General features: G+C 38.2%; 1 protein-coding gene across 1 annotated transcript in view; it reads left to right on the forward strand.

Annotated features, from left to right (window-relative positions):
- The window catches only part of Nme8 (NME/NM23 family member 8), a 45258-nt gene that overhangs the window by 21416 nt on the left and 3009 nt on the right, over positions 1 to 20833 (forward strand). Inside the window, 6 exon segments of the mRNA XM_010640486.1 lie at positions 1348 to 1492; positions 2740 to 2847; positions 6036 to 6187; positions 12373 to 12517; positions 14919 to 15013; positions 15016 to 15144. Of these exon segments, the coding sequence (XP_010638788.1) occupies positions 1348 to 1492; positions 2740 to 2847; positions 6036 to 6187; positions 12373 to 12517; positions 14919 to 15013; positions 15016 to 15143 (773 nt within the window). The 3' untranslated portion in view covers position 15144.

The following is a 20833-nucleotide window of genomic DNA, read 5'->3' on the forward strand; positions in this document are numbered from 1 at the left end:
AAAGAATGGCTGCTATCAAGAAATCACACAATAACAAATGTTGGCGGGGTTGTGGGGAGAAAGGAACCCTCCTCCATTGTTGGTGGGAGTGCAGACTAGTGCAACCACTATGGAAATCAATATGGAGATACCTCAAAGAGCTTGGACTGGAGGTTCCATTTGACCCAGCCATCCCTCTGTTGGGTATCTTTCCAAGAGAACTAAAAGAATCATATCACAGAGAAGTATGTGCACCCATGTTTATAGCGGCACAGTTTGTAATAGCTAAATCTTGGAAACAACCTATTTGCCCATCCGTTGGAAACTGGATAAAGAAGATGTGGTTTTTCTATAAAATGGAATATTACTCAGCCATAAAGAGCGAGAGAATAGATTCATTCATAAAGCCTTTTCTAATCTGTGACTTGTTAGAGTGGGTTTTACCATGGCAGGAATTACAATTTAGGAGAGATTGGAAGCTTTCATGTCTGAAATACCTCAGTTCAGAGCTCAGGTCCACAGTAATTAGGAGCATCACTTGAGTAAGATATTTCACAGAGCCTATTTCTTCATAAAATTCAGAGGATTGAAAGGAGCAAGCATAAACCAACTGCCTGGCACTCTGTTAGTTATTTTCAACCTCATGCCCGTTCACAGGGCAGAGTGAACACTGAGGAGTAAGGACAGACTTGGTACATTGACTCCTTTCTTGAAGTGACCCTTTTACTATTTTTGTACCTGTACTGTATATGGAAACACAATTGATATTTGCATACCGATTCTTTATTCAGCATATTGAACTCAGTCCTGGGAGCTGTGATATCATTTCCTTGGAATTTCTAGATATACCAGGATTTCGTAATGTTACGTCTCCTTATCTTTGGGGCCAGGTCACTCTTTGGTGGGACAGGAGCCCTGTCAGGTGCTCTGGAGAATACGCTTAGTAGCATTCTCGTGTCCACTTCCCGCCCAGTTCTGGGGCATTCTCCCCACCCCTGTTGTGACATGCAAAAGTGCCCCTGGAGTCTGTCCATCTTCCCTAGAGAGGCCAGGTTCCCTCTTTGGATGAACAGCACTGACATAGACAGCAACACCAGCTGCAAGGGGGAAACATTGCTCCTCTTGTTTCCACCAGTATGGCTTTCATTTCCTTTGTTATTTTATAACTTGATAAGATAAGAAGCTTGGTTAACCTTAAGTTAAAACTTAAGAAGCTATTTTTGTAAACTTTTATGTTTCATAAGGAAAAGAAATGCATTATACTTACACCTTCATGATAAAATTACATATATATGTCGTGTATGTATGTATATATCTCCAGTAGACTACTAGTTTAAAACTTTCTGTTATGTGATGGTTTCTATTTAGATGAGGTTTTAAACATTATTAAAGGTGAAGGCTTTGAAATTCTCATGGAAAGACAAATAGTATTATCAGAAGAAGAAGCAAAAATGCTGTGTAAAGAATATGAAAATGAAAGCTATTTTGAGGCACTTATAGAAAAGATGACCAGGTAAAACAGAGTTTTGATTTACAGTGGTGTGATTTATTCTTTTAATCATTTAAACTGTCTCCTACCCTGCCTTTTATTCTCTTTGTAAACCTTTAAGTTCCACAAGCAGGTTCTGAGACTATTTCTCTGTCTCCTGGCCCTGTCTTGATTATCAGCTCTGTTTCCTCTACTCTTTCTGGAAATCACTGGAGCAATAGAAAGACAAAAACGTAGATGGGAGACAGCTGTGAGACCGAAGGAAGGGAATAAAGGAGGGCAATAATGGGGATGGATAGGATCAAATTATATCATATGTATTGAAACCCAATATTTGATCAAATTAATACATACTGATAATAAAAGCGAAAGTGGGAAAAAAGATTAAATAATTGATGTGAATTATCTTGATGTAGATGCAAAGAAAAATAAGAAGTAATTTTTTATAATGATTACTATTACTGTTGGTTTTTTTGCAGTACTTGAGATTGAACCCAGAGCCTTTGCACTGAATTACATCACTGGCCCTTTTCTTAATTTTCATTTTGTGACAGTGTCTCACTAAGTCACTCAGTTGCCCTGGTAGGCCTCAAACTTGTGATCCTCCTGACTCAGCCTCTTAGAGGGCTGTGATTATAGGCATGTGCCGCCATGCTCAAATTTTATATTTATTTTAATGAAGTTCAAAAATCCCATGACTTCACGGCTAATAAAAAAAAATGAACAAATTGCTGCTCTTCAAATAACAATATGGAACAATAAGAACAAGAAAGATCCCAGGGAAGTTGATGATATCTAGTCGGATTGAACTCCAGAAATCCAAGTATCACAAAGCAAAATCCACCCAGGGGACTGACTGACTCTGGGAAGTTAGATTTGATCTATTTGACTTCTGGTTAGAGCTTTGGTAACCCCACAGATCAGTATACTGGGATAGGAGTGGGATGCTTGAAATTGGTCACGTTTCTATAAGAATGACTGAAACAGCAGCTGAGGCAGAAATCCAGCAAGGACACATAAACCAGAAGAAGCATAGGACCTGGAAAGGAATCACTGGACAAGAGTCAAAGCCCCTCTCTTTCTTTTCTTCCTTTTTTTTTGCTTCCAACCTCTTAGGAAAATGCTCTTGAAAGACTGGAAAAGGAAATTAAAGTTAGAACCCCAAAAGGATTACTTTGACAGGTTTTCAGTCTATTTAACTACCTTTATAGTATTTATATCTCATTAGCTACTAAGTCATATTCTTAGTACCTATTTTTCTTTTCTATCAGGAGTCCATCTCTTGCTCTTGTTTTATTAAGAGAGAATTGTGTGCAATACTGGAAAGAGTTACTGGGACCACGGACTGTTGAGGAAGTCACTGAATATCATGGAGAGAGGTAGGATTTATATCCTGGGCCCCAAGCATTTTTTCCATGAGATCCACTTTAATTTCATTGTAAGTATAGGGTGCAAGAACTATAACTCTACTCCAAGACAGGTTCTAGGAAAGTGACTTTTCCTGGGGGAGTAGCAGACTACTTATGATGGAGTTCCCAACCAATACCAGCTTGAAGATGAACAATACTTTTGTGAGAGAACTTTCAGCCTGGAGTTGAGAATTAAGAAGTGGATACCCAGCCAACAAGGTCTTTCTTGGAAGAAATAGCCACCCACCTGCTGTGTAGGAGAAATTCCTTTGAGAAAAGCTGCAGGCCCTTCCACTAATCATAAGAGTTTCAAGACAGTGAAGACTAACTGAATACGTCCTCTTCAATTTGATGGAACATCTACTGAGTTAGTTTACTGATGAATCTTAGAAATCAAATAGACTTTGCTACTGGTTCAACATCTGGCATAGCCCTTGCACAGCTGAACAAATTATCAGTATTTTTTATTTTTTCTGTCAGGCCTGGTAACACCTGGAGGATAGAAAAAGTATCTCTTCCCTCTCCATACTGGGTGCCTAGCTGAGGGAGTCAAACAAAATTGTGATTTACCTAAATCCCTTTCCTTCTCCTCTTTTCAATACTGGGGATTAAACCCAGGCCTTTCACTACATCCCAGCCCTTTGCCATTTTTTGTTTTGAGACAAGGTCTTGCTAAGTTGCTCAGGCTGGGCTTGCGATTGTGATCCTCCTGCTTCAGCCTCCCATAGGACTACTGATTTCAAAGCAAGATTCAGTTCAGGAAAAGAAAGGACTTTACGGCATTTAAGAGGAAAGATACTCCATAAGGGGTGGCAAATTTAAATTACATATTGGCGCTATAGATAACAGTACACAGGAAGCAGCACTTACATGAAAGTCGAAGGGCTTTCTTTCAGAGAGAAGGTACTTGAGTCTTACTCGTCCTACGGGAACATGTTTTGTTTTACCCTTTATTCAGCCCTACTCACTTATGTATTTGCCCCTTGCTGGAAAATTACTCTAAAGGGTAATATGGGATGGATCCCCTGTCAGAGTATCCATAGAATCTCTTTGTAAAATGAAGCATAGAATGTTTATTAGTCATCTTTCCAAGAGCTGAACACAATACTCACACCCACAACTTGCAGGAGGAGAAGTTTAATTTGGCTTATGGTTTAAAGAAATTCAGTCCACGATCAGCTGGCTCCAAGAAGAAACATCACAGTGGAAGTGTGTGGCAAAGCGAAACTGCTTAGTTAGTAGTGGCTGGGGAGCAGAGCAGGGGACAAAACCAGAGAGGTAGGGGCCAGGGACCGGATCTAGATCCCAAGGTCACACCTCCATGACCCACTCAGATACACTCAGATGTGTGCTTCATGGATCAGCTGGGCAGATCTCAAAGCCAATCATGTTGATACTCTGCCCTGAGCATCACAGCATGGCACTATAGAGAGGAATTCCTATCAAAACAAGGTCTGTGCCTGTGGGTAAACTGTTCTAGACATATGGTAGAAGCTGTGAGCTGGGATAGAGCTATTTTCTCCTCATGATGATACTCTGTGGCTGCTCCTCTCTACCCTCAATGTTAGAGGCAACATTCCACAAGTCCTTGACGATCATTTTTGTTTGGTCTCCCCGTTTCCAGTTTGATTATCTCTACCCAGCTCTTACAGATTATTTTTAGAAGTAACTCTTTCAACTGATAGAAGCTCCTCCAAAGATAAGCATAGGAATAACCAAGGGCTGGAGGTTAAGGTCAAGCTGGAAATTTGAATGGGTCACTGAAACCAGACAAGCAAGAAAGGTCTTGAAAACCAAGATTCCAACGATGTAAAGAGGATTCGCATCATCCTGAGCAACAAGTGATACTATTCAGCATAGTTGCAGTTTAGGGGGTTGGCTGATCAGATTGTGTTCTTTACAGTGCACAACATGAAATGAGTTGAGATTATCTCTTTTACTGAAATGTGCATCACTAGATGGAGAGATAGGTAAAATGACAGCAGATGAAGCTCCCAGGGACATAAGTTGATTTATGAGATTCATATGCTTTTATAAGGAAGGAAACAGAGCAAAGTAAATTGCCCCACCATGGATGGCCCAATACAGTCAGCTGCCTCTTTCCACAAAACTATCTGAGTGCTATTTTATTGCTATAACTCCTCTCCTGATGGTTGCATTGTAGTTCTCCTAGATTCAATGTTTATAATATGGCCTCTTTAGTATAAAGTAAAAAATGACCTTATGCTTGATAATATTTAACCCATTTCTCATTTATCCTGAAATAACTCATGGATTGCAGCCTGCCCTTAACCTCAAAGTTTGGCATGATACATCTCTTTTTATTTTTGCATTGGTCTAGTACATACATTGCTCTAGTCTTTGGAAACAAAAGCTTTCTTTGTATTTATAGCATTCTGCTTTTAGAGTGCTATTTCCTTTTACAAAGTTTAGTAATTCTTGAGTGTTATTCCATGCTTTGAAATTTAGTACACAGATTTAAAAAATAGGATTACTGACCATGATGTACATTTCCTTCACATTAGAGTTAGAGACAAGTTCTGTTTAGAAATAACTCCAAGAACAGTTTTTGTGTTTCATTGTCACATTGACAACCAGCCAACTTTGCTTCAGCCTCAGAGTACACACTTTGTACTTTTTGTAAATTGAATGAATGCTAGCAGCCAGCTACACTTTTTTTTCCCCCTGAACAGTAATGGTGAAAGCAAAAGAAGAAATACTAGGAACTCAGTATGTACCATGTATTTCAAATGCTTCACCTGATTGCACCCTCAAAAATCACCTTGTACATCATCTTATCCTCTCTTTGAGAGAATTAACATGAGAAGAAATTTAGACATTGGCCAGTCAAACATATGCAGCAAGTAATGCGACCAGGCTCCAACAGTCTGGGCTTTTCCTTTGCACACAACACACATTCTTCCTGCCATGATAATCCACCAGTATCTATTATCATGATGATCTAAATGATCACATCTTCTCATCCCAATGACTGTGGCCCCCTTGAAAGGAAGTAGCATGCCCTTACTTCCTTTCACACACTACTAAGATCAAGAATGAGTTACTGTTGCATGGTAATTGTTGAACAATTTATGTGATTATTGTTATAGTGTGTTAGGCTGTTATGCTGTGTTATTATTATAACTCCTTTTTCAAAGTTTATGTGCACAGTTTGCAATGGGAAGTTTGCCTATCAACCAATTGTATGGAAGTGATTCAACAGAGGCTGCTGAAAGGGACATACAGTATTTCTTTCCTCCTGAGAACATTTTGGCGTTGATTAAACCTCATGTGACTCATGAACAAAGAGGCAAGTATTTTAAAATAAGAGCCGGCATGCACATTTTTCTTCCAAACTTAGTGAAAAATTTTTTTTTTCATTGAGTTTATTGGTACATTTTAGGTATACAATACAGTTACATTCATCATTGGGATCTTGTACCTTTACATGACAGGTCTTGGTTCTCATTTTTTCCCCTTACCCCTGCCCTCCCTTTACCCCCTCCTCCCTTCACTATTTACAAACACTTTATTTCCATTTTTTCATTTTCTCATTTGTTTTCTTTTCCTTTACTGCCTTTCCCCTCCCCTTCCCACTTCCCCTACACATTTAGTCCTTTTCTTCCTATTTCACATTGTCAATTCAGCAGCACATATACTAAAATTAGTGAAATATTTTAAACTAGAGGAAAGTTAAAAAGCATAACACAACGAATACTCATATCCCTTCATCTAGGTTCAACAATCAACTTTGTTGTATTTGCATGTATGTTAGTTACTTTTCTGTTGATGGGACAAGATACCCAGCACTGGCAACTTAAAGGTGGAGACATTTACTTTGGCTCCTGTTTTCAATCCATGGTCAGTTGACTCCAAAGCAGAAAGGGTGAGGTAGAAGGGTCCGGGGAAGGAAAGCTGCTCATTCCCTGGCAGCCAGGAAGCAGAGAGAGAATAGAGGAGCCAGGGACAAGAATGCACCCTTCCAGGTCACACCCCAGTGATCACCTCTAGCCAGGCCTCACATCCTGACGGCCTGTTCAGCCACAAACTCGTCAATGAGCCATTCCACAGCCTAATTTCTTTCTAAACGCATGAGACTTTGGAGGACATTTTAGATCTACACTCTCTCTCTCTCTCTCTCTCTCTCTCTCTCTCTCTTTCAGAAGGTTCTGGGTCTTTGGAGCCCAAAACATATTTTATTGAAGTCCATTTCAAAGTTGATGGAAATGATATTTTCTCTCCATAGATAAATTCTTATGGAAAAGCATATTAATGATATTTCTAATGCTGATCCATCTATTTATTTCTGTATAAACTTCACCTAGTCTTGTATTTTTATTGGCTTCTATTTCATTTGGGATTTTTTTTGTTTTTTTGCATTGAGACTAACAAGTTCAATTCATTTGTATTACATTTGTGTATGTGAAAGTTTTAGAAAGTTTAGATTACAATGGAATAATTCCTAAAACTGTATTGAAATCTTTAGAGTGCTCTGAAAGTCTAAGCAGCACAGGGATAGATATTTGAAGGTTTAGCGGAATTTTCCTGTGACAATATCTAGGCCTGTTTCTTTTCTTTTTTTTTTTGTTTCTTTGTTTGTTTGGTTGGTTTTTTTATGGAAATTGGTCTATTTAAACTTTCTCCCTTGCTCAGAGTTCCTTTCTCTTTTATTGCCTTATTATTTTTCATTTTTTATTAGTACGTGTTTGTAGTACATAACGATTACATTCATTGTGGGGAATTTGCACATGCAATAATAATACATCTTAATTCATTTTTTGTCCCCTTCTCCTACTCCTTCCAACTCTCCTTCCTCTCCCCACATCCAAAAGCTCTATTTCTATTTTTCTTCAAATCTTTTTATATCTTTTTTCCCTTCCTTCCCTCCTCTCTACCTTCATCTCTTTTTCCTCCTTCGTGTTTGAAAAAAAAAAAGTGTTTTCTATTATCTTTTATTCTGCTCTTTATTTAAACTTTGGGTTTCTCATCTAAGAGAAAAAAATGCAGTATTTAAGCCTGTGTGTCTGATTTATTTCACTTAACACTATGGTCTCAAGCTGCATCCATTTACCTAAAAATCCCTCAAAATTATCCTTCTTCATGGCAGAGTTGTACTCCACTGAATATAAATACCACATTTTTAATCCATTCATCTGTTGATGGCCATATAGATTGTTTTCCAAAATCCTCAAAGCTCTAGTATTTGGAATATGTAAAGGGCTCGAAAACTTTAGACTCCTCCAAATTGAAAGACCCAACCCCAAAAAGGGCATCTGAAATGTACGGGTAGTTCTTAGATAAAGAAGTATAAATGGCCAATAAGTACCTAAAATAATGTTCAACATCGCTGGCCATTCCAAAGTTAATTTCTTAAACTGCACTTTTCCAAGCAATTATCCATTCTACCTACATTAAATCTGCAAAACTAATTTCTTATTTTATTTCCTTTATTTCAAAGGTTACTCTTACCATTTCTTATTTTGTTGTCTTTTGAACAACAAGAACTGATTTATTTGAGTTACATTTTATTCCATTTTCTAACATTGTTTTTGGTTTTACCTTTGTCATTTCATTTTCTCTATTTTCTAGTAGGTTTTTTATGTTCTAGCTTTCTGAGTCAGATATTTTATTAATTTATTTTAATGACATAAATTTACAAAGCTATGTGTTCTTCTGATATTTGTTTTAATTATTATCCCTAGATTTAATGCACAAAGTTTTCATCATCATTTTTTAGAAATGTTGTAATTTTAGTTTGTCTTTCCCCTGGGGCCTTAGAGTGACTCAGTAGATCAATGTTTTTTTTTTTTTATGAGGTATTTTTGAAACAAATTATTCTACTGGATGATAAACTCTATTTTTTATGAATATCTTTAGTGTCTTGTGATTTGAATGCTTTTGATTATTTTTACTGAAATTATTATGGTTTTATTGAACTATCATATGATAAATGTTTTTGAAGATGCCATGTGGGTAAGAAGGGACATTGTTTATCAGCATCATGCAGACTTTGAATATATGACAATATGTTGGTATTTATTTGATTTATACTTGATTCCTTTCTTTTATTTTTTTGCCACCTTGATTTTATCTCCAATTGTTGGTAAGGAGCTAGTCCCCTATTTTTCGTGTGTTGCTGACAACTTCCCCTGTAGTTCTGATGTATAATGCCTTATTTGATACAGATATTCATAATTAAAATTCATGGTGGATTTTGGTTTTAAGCACTATACAGTGTCCTTCTTTGTTTCGTATAATACTTTAGACTTCTATGTTGTTACTATCACACTACATGAACTATTTTCTTGTTACTTGTGCTGCCTGTTACCTTTTTGTGTATTTATCTATTTTTTGCCTTCTGCATCAATCACTTTGTTTTGGTATATCACTTGTACATAGAATACTAAAGTTAGAGTTTTACTTATGATTCTTTCTGAAAGCATTTTAGCACATGATATTGACTCATTGACACTTATTGAAACAACATGTGTTATTTCAACTCTATTATTTTATATTATACACATTTCTGTATTATTTTTATTCAGTACTTTTCATATTGAGATTCTTTATAATTTATTTTGTGCTTATGAAGTTTAAGCAGAGTTTTTATAGAAATATCTGTACCATATTTCCTTAAGCTTTTATCATTCGTTTTTTCTTCTTCAAATGTCATACTAATACCTCTGTAACAGTTATTGAAATTAACACATTTCTTTTTTCACACCATTAAAAGTTGTGTTGAGCCTACATTTTTAGAACCCATATTATTTATTTTCTGGTTATAAAATCTTAGGCTCACATTTATTCTTGTACTTCTTGGCAATAAAACACTATTCTTGTTTTATATTTTGCTGTCAAGGCTGATGTCATACTGTTGTTTTTTTGTTTTTTTGTTTGTTTTGTTTTGTTTTGTTTTCCATTTAAAAGATGTTTTGCCAAAAGTTTGGCACAATTTAAGAAAAAAAATCATGTCTGAGAGTTTTACTAAAATATGTCTGAGATTTGGACAATTTTGACTTACTTTACAGATAGATATTAACTCTTTTCAATGTCTACATTTATATTATCCCAGGACAGTCTTTTAGCTTTACATATCAATTTTGTTCCATTGTTATAGTTTTAATCTTTAGGGAGTTCATTGAAAATACTGGGAGACTGCATTAGCTCAGTGTGGTTCAAAGTATTCTCTTCTTTTGATATGATGAAGTCAAATTTTAAAATAAATATATAATTATATCTCTATGCACAAGTATACATATTTATCCTTGCCTACCTTGTGCATCCATTACTTTATTATCAACTTCTCTTTATTGGGTTTTCCTTCTAGGCTAATTTTATTCCTGTTTTCTATAGGCTTTAATATATTTCAAATCATATCCTTCATTAGGCACTTTTAAATTAGTTTTTATTTCTGAGGTGATTTTATCTTTTTAAACATTTTTTAAAAATTTTTTTCTGGATTAGACAAGTTTTATTTTACACGTACTTATTGCTTGACCATTTCTACTTCTGTGTTTGAAGTTCTGATTCCTGATATGTTTAGGTATCGTATGTTTAACTCATGTTGGCATTGTGTTATATTTTCTTTCCACTTGTCATCTTTCTGCTTGCTTAACTCATTCTTACTGTTGTTTTCCTTCCCTCTCCTTTCCTTTTTTCTTCCTTCTTTGATGGGAAAAGGAAATAATGTTTAATCAGTAAAGTAATTTTACTTCTCAATGGAGTTTGGTGAAGATTTCGGATGCAGGGTGAGGTATATCATTAAGTATATTTGATTTGTTATTAAGTACAAGTTTATTGGCTTTGTTTACATACTTCAGATGACTCAGTAGAGGCTGATGAGGGCTTGGGTCATCATTAAGTTTCTTAGTTCAGAATGTTCTTCTGGTGTTGTGAAGTCATTTCCGTAATAGGTAGGGCCTTAGCACTGATACATCCATGTCGTATTTCTACAGAGCTCTTGGTTTACCCTTGACATTAACCTTGGCCTCTTGCTTCCTTTCTGTTCATCCCCACATACTATAAGTGCCTTTTCTTTTCCAATACACATGCATTTCTGAGAACTGATTCCTTCCAAGGCCTTGATTGGTCCCCAGATACCTTGCCTATGATGGCTTCCTATGCCATATCCACATGTTGTTTTGTCCTCCATATGCAAAGGAAAGGATCTTCCTAGAGGATGTGCAGTCCAGCTGAGAACGCTTTTACTGTTCCTTGCTGGCTTAGGGCAAAGCCCAGATTCTTCAGAAGATAGAGCTCTTTAGCTTCCTTTCTCCATTTCCAGTACCAACTCCATCTCCAGCAGGTTCTCACATTGTATCTTTCTCTCTTCCCTTTGAACTTGGTGTTTGTCACTCACTCTGCTACTTTCTCCAACTTCTCTACTTAGTGATCGCATTTTACTTTTTCCATGCTCAACACAGAAGTCAACATCTCTAAAGAGAAATTCCTGCTCCCTACCCAGGGTTGTTTCCTCCCCTGTGATTCGAGGAGCTTACACTTGATCATGGTAATGACCACCTTCTCATAATATATTCATAGTGTTGGCTTTTGGACAAGCTGATTAATATCTAAGAAAGCGTTTCACCTCTCTTCATGTTGGTTTCCACAGAGCCCTCTGTTGGGGTGCATCCTGGCCACCTCCTTTCTCTCAAGAAGAGTCCAGCCTTCTCAGGATGTCTGCTGTCTGTGGTCAGAGTTATGCCTGGCTGGCAGCATAGCACTTCTGAGTCTGGGAGCAAATTAGAGGCTTTTATTTTATTTTATTTTTACCAGAAAGCTCCATATTTATCCATTTGCTCACTTTTCTCTCCAGAATGCTGTCTGCAATATTTAGGCTGTTGGTGAGATTTTTTTTAATTAGTATTTTATCAATATCATTAATACACACTTGTTGTGTATAATGATAAATACATTCACCATGGGGAGTTGGTAACATGCATATTGCATCTTAGTCCTTTTTACTTTCCCTTCCCTTCCCCTTCCTCCTCCTCTCTCCGTCTCTAGATCATGTGTCCATTTGCAAAAGTCTATCTCCGTGTTTCCTACCATCTTTCTTTTATTTTACTATTTGAGACTCAAATTGACCCCCAGTTTCAACCAGACTTACTTTACCTAATTCCCTTGGTAATGCCCTGCTCTTCAGGGAGAAGAACTAAAATCGACTCCCTTTCAATACAGATCAAGCTTTAAAAAAGAGACTTTAGCATTTGTACCATGGAGGCGAAACCATGTCTTCCTTCTTAGCCTGCTAGAAGCTCTTTTCCCTCTGATAGTACACAAAATGCTCCCGTGGTTTCTAGAAAGGTGAATCTCAGACTGGACACTTACGTTGACATCTTAAGTATCCAAGTGTCAATTTGGTGTTGTTAACGCTTAGCACAGTTTGGGGATTTTTCTTAAGCTACAAAATGCAAATATAACTATTACTTTCAACGCCCTTGAGCAGAAGTAGAGGAGCAGTCTGTAAGGTTTCCACATCTCTGTCTTCTCCAGCGGAGATCATGAAGCTCATCAAGGAGGAGGGGTTTGAGCTGACTCAGATGAAGGACATGCTCCTCACTCCTGGGCAGGTGGAGAAGATTTATTTCCAAATAACAAAGAAAGACTTCTACAAAGACGTTGTAGAAGTATTGTCTGAGTAAGTTCCTGATGTGCACTCATATACATCATGAAAGTACATCCATTTAGAAACTGAGAAGTAGACATCACTTAAAAACTTTCCATCTAATCACATTCATGAAAAGACTGTGTGTTAATGTTTGGTGTTTATTTACCTTGTGTCCTTATCTTCCTCTCTTCCCCCTCCTTCTCTCCTTCTTTCTTTCCTCCCTCCCTCCCTTCTTTCCTTTCTTCTTCTGTTCCATGAGATCTTTACATAAGACACAGAGGCAGTCTGAATTTAAAGTCTAGCTTCGCTGATTTCTCAATCAGTACCTCGGCTTCCTAATCTATCAAATGGCAATGGAATAGGACCTACCTCAAATTTTGTGGCGAGGCTAAGTGGCTGACATAGTGACAGCACTTGGGACAGTGTACGGCATATCTGAAGTGTTCAATAAATATTCGCTGTCATATCTTTACTCACATCTTTTTTCTCTTACATACGTAATATCTTGTCAAACTCTTAACAGATGCATAATAAATGTATGAAGTATGATCAAAATACACAGTGAATGTTTAAAATTTGAAACTTTATTACAGTAAAATACACTATAATACCCCTGAAAACCCTCTCCCTCGCTTTGAATACACTTATACCGTCATTCTTGCCACTTTCTGAAGAAGTTCTGGAAGACTTCTGTTGTGAGTGTCTTTAGTTGCTCTGTTGTGGTTGCCTCAATATCCTAAACTGATTTAAAATATTTCCCTTTCATGATCATTTTGACTTTGTGGAAGAGCCACAAGTTGCACAGGGGAAGATCTGGTAAATAAAGTAGATGAAGACATACTATAATGTTTTTATGAACCTGGATCTTCATTGGATGGCACTGAGTAGCAGGGTTCACCATATTTTTTATTGTACCTGTTAAAGACACTCATGAAAGAGAAAATGCAGAGCTGCTTCACCAAGGGGTGAAGCAAGAATGAGGGGTGTTTTGGAAACAAGGTAGAGTATTGTGAGAAAGACTGATGGCAATGTGTCTTTTACTGTAATCACTTTTTAAAATGTAAACCTTCAAGGACTGGGGATTTAGCTCAGGGTTCTGCCACCTACCTTGCAAGCACAGGGTCCCAAGTTCTATCCTTGGTACCCACCCCCCAATGTAAACCTTCACCATATATTTCTATCACACCTTATGTATAGCTACATAAGGGCTATATATTATGTGGGAACTAATTTCTTCCACATTACAGATCTACGCCTGTCAACACGTATCTTTATAAACACTGCAGAAGAATGGATGTCAAATATGTATTGAATACTTAATTCCAAGTCTCCTGCTGACCTATTTACACTTTATTTCATCTGACCCTCATAACAACTCTAAGAAGTATATTGGTCTAGAATTTCTGCTTTGGCGATGTTAGACCAAGGCTCGGGGCTGGAAACTGTCCATAGTCACAAAGCTAGTGTTTGGTAGGACCCTGAAGCCAGAGAGGCCATGCTCTTGACTGCCGCTTGCCAGAACTCACTTTCTATAGAGGTCATGATTATTTGAAAACACCTTTATCAGTTTACTTTGAGTTTTAAAAAATGTTTGGCACACACACATGCACGTGCATTAGGAAACGCTTTTAAATAAAACATCTATCTTTTATAGATCCAGGCCATTTTTCAGTGAGTCAGGAAAGGTAATATTATAAATTTCAAACAAAACTTCACCCAACACATAAGTAGTAATTAGATATCTGATACAAATAATTCACAGAATCTCAAGGACTTCAAGTGACTGCACCTTGACGGCTTGGAAAACCAAACTAACTTTCCAATCTTTTGTAGGCTGCATTCCGTGGGACCAAGACACTGATTGGAGTTCAGGCCATTTATTATTAAGGGCACTGTGCAGAGCAGAGGAGAAAGAAACAGGCTGGGGAAGAGAGAGAAGTCCAGGGTCAGTGAAGGCCTGACAGCTGCTGCTGACCCTTCTGGATGCATCCATGTGGCTGTGCTGTGATAGCCTGAGATGTCAAGGCCTTTGCACTATAACACTGGCCATTATTGGAAATAGTCCTCCTGGGAGTGAGGGTGGCCCCAGGAAGGCAGCTTCCCTTCCTAAGGGCAATGCTTGCAGATGCTAGATGGCACAGAATCATCGTGAAACCATAAGTCCTGGTTCCATGTCAATATCTATGTGGCCCCCAAAGCAGCAAAAATAATGGTTCCACTGACAAATATTCTCTAGAGTGAACCAACAGCACTTATCTAGCACAGAAACCTGTGAGAAGGAAAAGTGGCAAACAAAAAGCACAAAATATCAGGGGTTAGGGCAAAGAATAAAGAGGAGCTCAGGGGACTGGCGTGTGGCATTCTCTAGTCACGTTTGCCATCTGAGCCATTGCAAATAGCCCGTGGCTTCTCAAAGCATTGTTGTTTGCAGGGGTCCATCTTTGGTCATGGTTCTGACCAAGTGGAATGCTATTATAGACTGGAGAAGATTGATGGGTCCAGTAGACCCAGAAGAAGCGAAACTCCTGACCCAGACTCCATCCGAGCCCGATTTGGAATAAGCATCTTGAAAAACGCTGTCCATGGATCAACTAATCATTACACAGTAAGAGTGAACATCAACGAGTTGTTTGAAGAGGATGCAGGGGAACAGTAAGGTATGTACTGTGAGGTACCCACCACTTTCATCAGTGTTTTCTTTGATTGTTACAGGGATTGAGCCTAAGGCAATCCTCTCCTGGAAAGATGAAAACATTTCACATATTTATGAATCAAACTTGATTTCCTACCAGACACACCATGCTGTTTTATAGTAGCCTCAGAGCCAAGCCTTATAATGCCAGTAGCCTGGAGGTCCCAGTTGCCCAGATGCAAAGGCATCTTCGGCTCAGCTGCAGCAATGGAGAATGTGGAGTACATAAGGCACCCTGAGTTTGCAAAACTAAGCCTCAAGCTGTTAGTGTCATCTGCCCTGTTGATCGCTTCTTGTGTGGCCTCGTTCCCAGAAGGCTATGGACTAGTACCTGTTTGTGGCCTGGGCGTTGGGGTCTCTTGATTTAGGCTATTATTTATCCAGTGATTAAAAAATGAATCAAAATATTATATGTACAAAGTAAGTTCTAGCAAGGTATAGCTTTGTCTATAGTTGTGACTCAATTTTAGATCAGAGTGTGATCACACAACCCTTGAAAGTTCAAGTTGGTAAAATATGTGTTGTATAGCTGGCTTGAACTGTGGGTTCTTGGTTAATACAAAACTGGTAGGATGAAGATTGTCACCTCCAGGAGAGGGGAAAAGAAAACTAGTGGGATGACGAGAGAGGAGTGATTGGCAAAAGCGGAGGCTTTCAGTGGAGCTACATTTTGTTTGTAGCTCCTGCTAGTGATGAGTCTCCTAATACTGGTGAATTCTTCCTTTTTTTGTGTCAGAAGGAGCATTATGATCTATCTATTCAGGAGATTTCCAAGTAGTATATAATTCAGTGCTGAACTGACAGGTGTATGTTTGTGAGTAGGAGCTGGAGAAGGTAAGGAAGGGACAATAAACTTTGGGTGAGATTTTCAAAATGAAAGACAAGAAAGTGAATTTGGTTTGTCAAGTTTCTAGACAGTCATCTATAGCTATACCTTACTGCTAAAAATGTTCTTAAAGAGGCTTTGCTGATTTCTGTCTTGCCATGTGCACACCACTGTATCATGTGGATTCGAGAGAAGGTATCTGTGGGTCTGTTTGAGACACTGAACATTCATTTGTGGACATCTTGATAGACGCAAAGAATGGTTGCCCGAAGGGTTTGCACAGCCCTTGTTCTAAAGCACCTCACAACTCTAAGAGCGGGAGATAGAGAATGAACGTGTGTTCTAGGGTCAGGGTAACTAGCATGACTGCTCTGGGTAGAGGCATGGAGAACATGGGGGAGGAGCGAGATGCAAACTATTCAGGCAGGAGGCTGGTGATAATCAAAGTGAAGGGTTACAGAAGACTGAGATAGCATAGAAACAGTGGGCATCATTTGGGTGGGAGGAGAAAATGAGTCTTAGTGGACTGCCTTACTTCAGGAAGACTTGATAATTGACTGTGATTGACTAGTAACGACCCCACCAAAGGAGCAGGATGATAAAGTTTTCTGTCGTGAGTAACTGAGAAAATAATGTAACCAGCCCCAGATGGAGGATTCAGGAGAGAGCAAAAGGTTAGAAGGCAATACCATGTGTTTTGTTTTGATTGTGCTGGGAAGAGGATATTGGAATTGGAAGTGACTCCGAATCCCAGATCAGTGGACCATGGAGGCCCCACTGGCATAATGTCACCAAAATGCTGGGGCAAGCAGCTGTATGCACACATCCTTCCAAAGAAACGAAGAAATTGCTGGAAACTGTCAAACATTTTATTACGGAAATATGGAAATAATGAAAGATTTACAGAAACAAGTGAATGCTCAGTCAATACAAAATCAACTTGAAATGGCATGATGGCTTGGTGAGATTTTCACTTGACCTTGTCTCACCACTTTGCTAAGTGGTAACAGTCTGAGAGGTGGCAGCCAGCATCCCTCTAATCGCTGGTTCCAAAGAGAATAAGAGATCTTAGGAGTTCTGTGTCTGTGCTGGCCTGTCTGCAGGCTCCACCGGAACAAGGCAGTCATGCCTATAGGGAAACCACTCAGGTGAGAAAGCAGAGGGCAGCGTGTGCTGACATTTTTAAGCGACTGAAAAATCTCTGGGGCCAAAGATTATGGCTGGGACATTAATAAATGATTTGCAATCAGGGAAGAAAAACAGAGAGGAGAGGGAGAAAGAAGAGGAGAGGAGTGGAGGGGAGAGATTGAATCTTTGTGAAATTAGGACATTCAAAACCACTGGTGCACAGTGAGAAATTCAGAAAGTCATGCACATGCCCACAACAAAATGTGTGCTCTGAAGAATCCTAAGTTTTCACCACTTGCTGATTTGTGGACTCAGTACAAAGAGGAAAACAAAGAATTTGAGCTGTCAGCGCCTGACTGAGCATTATACAGGTGGTCCAGCACACAACTTTCAAAACACTGGGGAAGATATTTTGTTGTTACTTTTTAACCTGGCTTTTTTTCTTTTTTTTTTTTTTGTACCATAGATTGAACTCTGGTCCTTGCGCTTACAAGACAGGCCACCGAATCGCTGAGCTAAATCCCCGGCCTGACCTGGCTTTTAAATAATTATTTAAATGTAAAAAAAAGAAAAAAAGAGAAAAGCTTACTGAAAACAAAATTAAATCTTCATCAGTCAAAAAGAACAAACCCTGGAAAAGAAGGAAATATGATTTTGAAACTAAGATATTATTCAAACTAAGTTGCTACAAATTTAAGAATGTTATTGTGATTCCCAAGGTAACCATTAAGAAAATGACTAGAACAATTATTTAAAATTTACAAAAAAAAGAAATGTTGCATTACCAACAATAACAAACAAACAACAAACGACCTAAATACAAAATGAGGTAGTAGGAGAATAATTGAGGAAAAAAGGCACATAGAACATACAGAAAACAAAAGCAGTAACTTCTTCTTACTCAGCAATTACTCTAAATATAAATGCAGTAAATTCTCTAAACCAGAGATTGTCAAAATGGATTGAAACACACAATCCTTCTCCATTCTGCTACAAAAAACCTTTAAAGACAAAGACAGAGAGGCTAAAAGTAAAATGACAGATTTCATTTCATACAGATAGTAACCAAGAGATACTGAGTGTTTATATTATTATCATAAAGATATATTTTAAGTCAAAAAACTTACAAGAGGCATAAAGGATATTAAATATTTTTAAAAGATTTAATCCATCTACACTGCAATTATAAACACATATGCACTTAAAATACAGAAAATTAGGGCTATAATAACAATTGGAGTTTTTAACACTCCTCTTTCAATAATGGATACAACAAGCCAAAATGCTAGAAAATGAACAACAATATAGACCAACTTGAGGTCACAAACATATGAATCACTCACCCTTTATTAGGGAAAAGAGCCCAAAAAACAGGACCAGACCAGGACTATAACAAACCTCTATTATAGGGCGGATCTGCCCGGCTATCTCTGAACAAAGGAGAGAAAAGCAACAGGGCAGCACAGGGAGCTTCTTTGATAGGAGTGGGGTGGGCTTTAGCCTAAAGCGGGACAGAGATGAGTGAGGTAGTATTAAGAGATTGGAGAGAGGCGGGGGATTTAGCTCAGCTGTTCTGCTGCCTGCTTTGCAAGTACAAGGACCTGAGTTTGATCCTGGTACCAAAAAAAAAAGAGAGAGAGCGAGAGCAAGATTGGAGAAGCCTGTGACATCACTAGCTGATAGGAGGTAGCACGTGTTAGTTTACTGTTTTGGTGGGAGAAGAGGCATGATGGGAAACAGGAAGAAGCCAGTCCTTTGGTGCAAGAAACAATATTTTAACATGGAGGCTGTTATTCTATGTGGCAGCCATTTTAAGGCAAGGCAAGGGAAATCTAACACCCTTCAAAGATAGAATAGTCATTCTTCTCAACAGCCCATGGCACATTCTCTAAAATAGGCTCGTTTAGACCACAAAAAACAGTCTTACTCAAAATTTAAAATATTCAAATTACATGAAGCATTGTTTCTAAATATTATGGAATTGAGCACAAAATCAATAACAGAAGGACACTGGAAAAAGCTCACAAACTTCAGTAAATTGAGCAATATACTTTCAGAAACAGTGGGTTGAAGAAGAAATCACACACACACACACACACACACACACACACACACAATTAGAAAATCCCTGAGGCAAATGAAAGGGAAAGCTAACATGCTAAAACATGGGATGCAGTGCTGAGAAAGGAAGTCAGAAGTATAATTGCTTTAAAAGGGGAATATCTCAAATCAATAATCCGAAGTTATATTTTTAAAAACAAGTAAAAAAGAACAAACTCAACCCAGATTTAGTAGAAAGAGAGGAAATAAAGATTGGAAGGGATATCAGCGAAGCAGAAAGCAGAAAAATATCAATGAATCCAAAATATGGCCCTTTGCAAATTTCAATGAAATTGCACTATCTTTAACTACCTCAGCCATCCCCAAACTTCCTCGAACCACTGACTGGTCTCTTGGAAGACAATTTTTCTACAGAATGAATGGGGAAAGACAGGGTGGTTTTTAGGTGATTCAAAAGAGCTCTTAACCTGGATCCTCCACTTTCCCAGTTCACAGTAGGGATCTCATTTCTATGGTAATCTAATTTCCCACTGATCTAAGAGGAGGCAGAGCTCAGGGGAAGGAAGACTCCAGGGTTGGGGAGAGGCTGAAGAAAGGATGAAGCTATTTGCTTCCCCACTCCTCAGTTCTTGTTGTCCTCACAAGCCCTGGTTGGGGACCTCTGAGTTTCACTAACTGAAAGAAAAGAGCAAGAAGATGCGAGTTACTGAAACCAGAACTGAAAAAAAGAGACGTTACCATTTACTGTACAGAAATGAAAGCAACTACAAGAGAATACTGTGACCAATATTATGTCAACCAACTGGAAAAGCGAGATGAAGTAAGCAAACTTCAAGGAAGCCATAAACTGCCAAAACTGACTCATGAAGAAATAGAAAATCTGTTATAGGCCGATAACAAGGAAAGTAATCGCTTCTCAGCCTTTGGGCTAAGATCAAGTGTGGTACAAATAAGAAATTTAAATTAGTAATGAAATCCTCCTAACAAAGAAAAGGATCAAACATTTTCATTGGTGAATACCTTTAAACATTTAACTAAGAAATAACACCAATTGTCAAGCTTCCAAGAGAAAAATCAAAGAGGGCAAATCAAATCCTCACTCAATCACGAGGCATCATTACTCTAATACTAAAGCCAGACAAAGGAAATTATAAGAAATCTCTAGAACAACATACCTTCTGGACACTGATGCCCCAGTGTGCAACAAAATATCAGAAAACTGAACCCAACAGTGCGTGAAAAGGATCATACACCATGAACAATTGCTATTTATGCCAGGTATGCAAGGGAGTTAAAATGTGCTAATCAATCAATGCAATACAGCACATTCATAGAATGAAGAAGAAAAATATATCACTCAAATAATACCAAAAAAAATAAATAAATAAAAGCATTCAACAAAATCCAACACACTTCTATGATAAAGAACATTCAGTAGAGATAGAGATTCTTCAATGTGAGAAACACCATGTTTGAAATCCCGCAGCCCCCACTCTAATCAGTGGGGCAAACTAAAAAGTTTTCTCCAGCATCAGAAACACATTGAGGGGGCCTAGGATTTAGATCAGTGGTTCCGACAACTGCCTCGGAAGTGCAAGGGCCCGAATTCGATCCCTAGTAGAAAACAAACAAAAAGCAA

The sequence above is a fragment of the Fukomys damarensis genome, unplaced genomic scaffold, assembly GCF_012274545.1.
Source record: "Fukomys damarensis isolate Sample0158 unplaced genomic scaffold, DMR_v1.0_HiC HiC_scaffold_17, whole genome shotgun sequence".
Taxonomy (NCBI): Eukaryota; Metazoa; Chordata; class Mammalia; order Rodentia; family Bathyergidae; genus Fukomys; species Fukomys damarensis.